Consider the following 4,237-nt stretch of genomic DNA (forward strand, 5'->3'; position numbering starts at 1 on the left):
TCTCAGCTCAGCACCGCTGCTGGCGATTGAAATGTCGAACGAAACAACGCAGCAGAGCACACGCACACAACGATCCTACCCAGCAGCTCGTCAAAAAGCATGCCCGCGAATCTGTCAAACAGTGTGCATTTTTCTATGAAGCGGCGCTCGAGGGGTGCACCAATGGAATTTTTCGTGCGACTAAAATAATGTACACACGAAATATATCGCAACATCACAACACGTTCAATCTAAAGCCTGTATTACACTCTTTGTCCAATGCACAATGGTCCAGAAACCAAATTTAGGGGGAAATTTGGGTCTAGAGCTCTATAGCAACATTTTAGAGAAAAACTTTTTTCTACAAAGTTGTTCCATATGATAAAGCGCTCATAGAAAAGTTATCAAAAATTAGGGTGACCAACATTTTCGATGCAATCAAGTATCTAACTTTTTTATCTTTGTAGATATAAGAAAAATTTGTTCTACAATGTTATAGCTCCATTAATTTTAATTAACTTTGTAAAAAAAGTTTTTCTCTATCTTTGCAAACAACCGATTTATATTGAAAAAACATATTTTACGCTCTACCTTTTTTATTTCAAGTTTCATCTCAAACTGTCTTTGAACGACTTTTAGAGCTTTTTAAGAGAAACAATTTGCAATGCTGACATCGTAAATATCTCAATTTTACTCGAAGTTATTATTATTTTTCATAAAATATATGCGTTTTTCATTTGTATGTCATTCTTTTAGGGGCAAACATAAAAAATATCTCTTGATCTCATTTTGAAGGGCATACTTGACTCTATAAATGGAAAAACTCTTAGAGATATGTTATTTTTTAAATTTGAGTAAATTCAATTTAAAAACAAGCCGAAAATTTCAATAATTTTATACATTATGCATATAAAAGCACCCAGATTTATTTTTTGGTATTGAAAAATAATAATAACTTTGAATAAAATTGAGATATTTACGATGTCAGCATTGCAAATTGTTTCTCTTAAAAAGCTCTAAAAGTCGTTCAAAGACAGTTTTAAGATGAAACTTGAAATAAAAAAGTTAGAGCGTAAAATATGATTTTTCAATACAAATCGGTTTTTTTCAAAGATAGAGAAAAACTTTTTTTTACAAAGTTACTTGAAACTATTGGAGCTATAACATTGTAGAACAAATTTTTCTTCTATCTACAAAGATAAAAAAGTTAGATACTTGATTGCATCGAAAATGTTGGTCACCCTAATTTTTGATAATTTTTCCACGAGCGCTTCATCATATGCAACAACTTTGTAGAAGAAAGTTTTTCGATAAAATGTTGCTATAGAGCTCTAGACCCAAATTTCCCCCTAAATTTGGTTTCTGGACCATTGTGCAATGGTCAAATATTTGACCTTCTGACATAACAGTTTTTTTTACGAAAATATTTCTGGTTCAAAATGCAAAATTTCAACATTGTATATCTAATTACCAATGATGGTGTACCACTTTAGGAGCAAAATTCGACAAAGTATTTTATGGAGAATTTGTAGATCTTTTATTGTTAAGAGGCTGCATTTTTTTTCGATTTTTTTTCTGCTTGAAAAAAAAAACAACTAGGAAAACTATTCACCAATGTTTGTAGCAAAAATAAAAAAATATAAGTACAGTTACAAATTTGTATAGGCCTGCATAAAAAAAGACTTTTTTGAGTTGCAAATATAACGAAGAAAATATGGTAGTGGTCAATCTAGAGACCGAAATGCAATACACTAAGGTCGCTTTTTACGCGGTTTTTTAAACGCGGATTCCGGAATTTACGCGGTTTTTTTTTTCACGCGGATTCCGGAGTTTACGCGTTTTTTTACGCGGATTTCGGAACTTACGCGGTATTTTTTTGCCCGGATTTCGATTTCCCTTCAATCGGAATGCAAAATTAACGATGGTTTTTTTTCGCGGATTCCGGAATTTACGCGGTTTTTTTTACGCGGATTCCGGAATTTACGCGTTTTTTTTACGCGGATTCCGAAATTTACGCGGTTTTTTTGGGCGGTTTTTTTTACGCGGCATGTATCCCCTGCGTAAAAAGCGACTTTAGTGTATTTTAAATTTTGAGTATTCACACTAAAAATTGTGATTTTTTTCGAAAACTGATATATAATCACTGGTGGCCTAAACGGAAAACGTGATTGAAATGAGGTCGATATCTTGTATCGTTTTTGAAAGCAATCCGCGTGAAAAAACGTGTAAAAAAGACTGTGCTCTCTAGAATTTTTATTACCATCAACATAGCATAATTGTGATCTGAAATGTGCCTTTTTACTACCGTACAATACGACGGGTCTCAGAATTTCATATTATTTCTCAAAATTCAAAAATGGATTGCTGATCATCGAAATTCGGCCTATTAGAAAAACTCAGTAATTTTTGTTGGTTAAACTGTTAAAACTTGTTATGTGAATGAGGCCGAAATTTCTCCTCAATCAGAAACTGAAACCCTACAGTTTGGCGACTGAAATTCTCAGCTCTTCGGCCTCTCGAAAACTAGTACCATTGCAAAGAGTAAAAAGCGACGCATGTTTTGAAACATTATGCAGGTTCAAATGAATCGTTCCTCGATAGAAGCCAACAAGCCAACTAATTTTCAAAATTACGTGATATTTTTATAGTCTAGTCTAGTCTAGTCTAGTATACACTTACACAGTCAGTACTTGGAAGAATACTGGAAAATAATATTTATATTTTTTCACATTCAAAAATGATTTCCATACATTTTCTCGTCAATGGTTAAGCCTACTGCGTAGCAACATAAATTCAAATAACCTAAGAACGGGGACATTCCGTACCAACCGATCCGTATGTTCGATTTATGTATTAGTCATACAATTCGTTGGAAGTGACTAAGCTAAGAAAGTACACTCTTTTGTTGACCAATCTCCTGGGATGGAAAATAGGTGTTTCCTTCTTATGGTTGGAGTTCAAAACAAAAGGTATAGCGCCTTTACTCGCTTAGGTAAAACGACCTAATTTTACTAATCATTTTTCTTCTCTAGAATTCCAGAATTGCTAACATGTCTATTGTTACAGTTTTTAAGTTATACCAATGTGTTATTCATAAATTATAGACATTGGGATCGTTTTCAACGAAGTTTTTGCAAATTAAGTATTTTTTCTTCGAACGATTTCGTCGCAGAAGTAAAACTAAAACATATTTCTGGTGAGAAATCTTCTAGATGAAGCCCGCTGATGGGCCAATCACAATGTAGTACAAAAAAGAATCATAGAAATTTACTTGACATTTTTGAATGTATCGAACGTAGTTTCAGTTCATGAATTGCGAAATCGCTTAGTATTACTTATAGAAGTATCAATCGAACGTCCATGTCACTCAACAACGTTCTTTAAGAAATGTTATATTGTTGGATTAAAGCACTTACCCAAACCTTTTGGAGCAAGGTTAGCTATGAGCTCCCTAATGTTAATAAATCAAAATTATATTTTTGAGGCAAGTATTGCTCAACTAATTATTCATGAATGATTGTTAAATGAATGCATTCCTATGATTTAGTTCCGAATGTAACAGTTTATCGACTCTAAATTCAAATAATCTTTCACCGGCAATTTGTAACTTACCTTCACTGGCCATGGACTTCGTAAAACTTAAAGTTTGCCGCAAGAAGTTCATTTTACTAAAATCAAACATAAAACCTGATACAATATTCGCTAGCGATGTAGCTATCAGTACCATACCTGATTTGGCCAACAGGGAAAACGTCCAGCAAACCAATCCACTGGGGATGTAACCAGCTCTTCTAATTTCCGCGGACAAATATTTCTATATTTTGTTTATGAATCGTTTAGCAGCAGAAGACACTACATGCATGTGATGAGAACTGTCAAGTGTAGCAATGGGCAAAATCGATCCGATTTTTGCAAAATCGATCTTTTCTAGTCGTTTTATCGATTTTTTGAATCGATTTTTCTGCGGGCGATCTTCTGCTGAATCGATCCTTTGGATGGCAAGATCGTTTTTTTCCGCCTGAAAAATAAATGTGTGCAAGACGGATTGAAAACAATAGTGATTGCATTTATTGTTGCTAACGTAATCTGCAGCCGAATTCCGAGAACACTTTTCTTTTTTTTTTTTTTTTAATAGTTTATTTGACACGGCACGATACAATTTATGTTTAACTGAGCCAAGTACATTTTTTTTAAATTCTAAATTAGCAGGGAAAAGAGAGAGGCCTTTTTTTATTCTCGCGGCCGACTACGAGCTAGT

The 4,237-nt window shown here is 33.7% G+C and overlaps 1 protein-coding gene across 1 annotated transcript in view; it reads right to left on the reverse strand.

Moving 5' to 3' along the window:
* LOC129727337 (40S ribosomal protein S12, mitochondrial) overlaps positions 1-3,848 on the reverse strand; it is a 90,174-nt gene extending 86,326 nt beyond the window's left edge. The window contains exons 1-2 of the mRNA XM_055685079.1: positions 3,709-3,848; positions 3,592-3,647 (exon numbers count right to left, since the gene is read on the reverse strand). Of these exons, the coding sequence (XP_055541054.1) occupies positions 3,592-3,643 (52 nt within the window). The 5' untranslated portion in view covers positions 3,644-3,647; positions 3,709-3,848. The remainder of the gene's footprint in view (positions 1-3,591; positions 3,648-3,708) is intronic.
* Between the last annotated feature and the right edge of the window lie 389 nt (positions 3,849-4,237).

Source organism: Wyeomyia smithii, chromosome 3, assembly GCF_029784165.1.
Source record: "Wyeomyia smithii strain HCP4-BCI-WySm-NY-G18 chromosome 3, ASM2978416v1, whole genome shotgun sequence".
Taxonomy (NCBI): Eukaryota; Metazoa; Arthropoda; class Insecta; order Diptera; family Culicidae; genus Wyeomyia; species Wyeomyia smithii.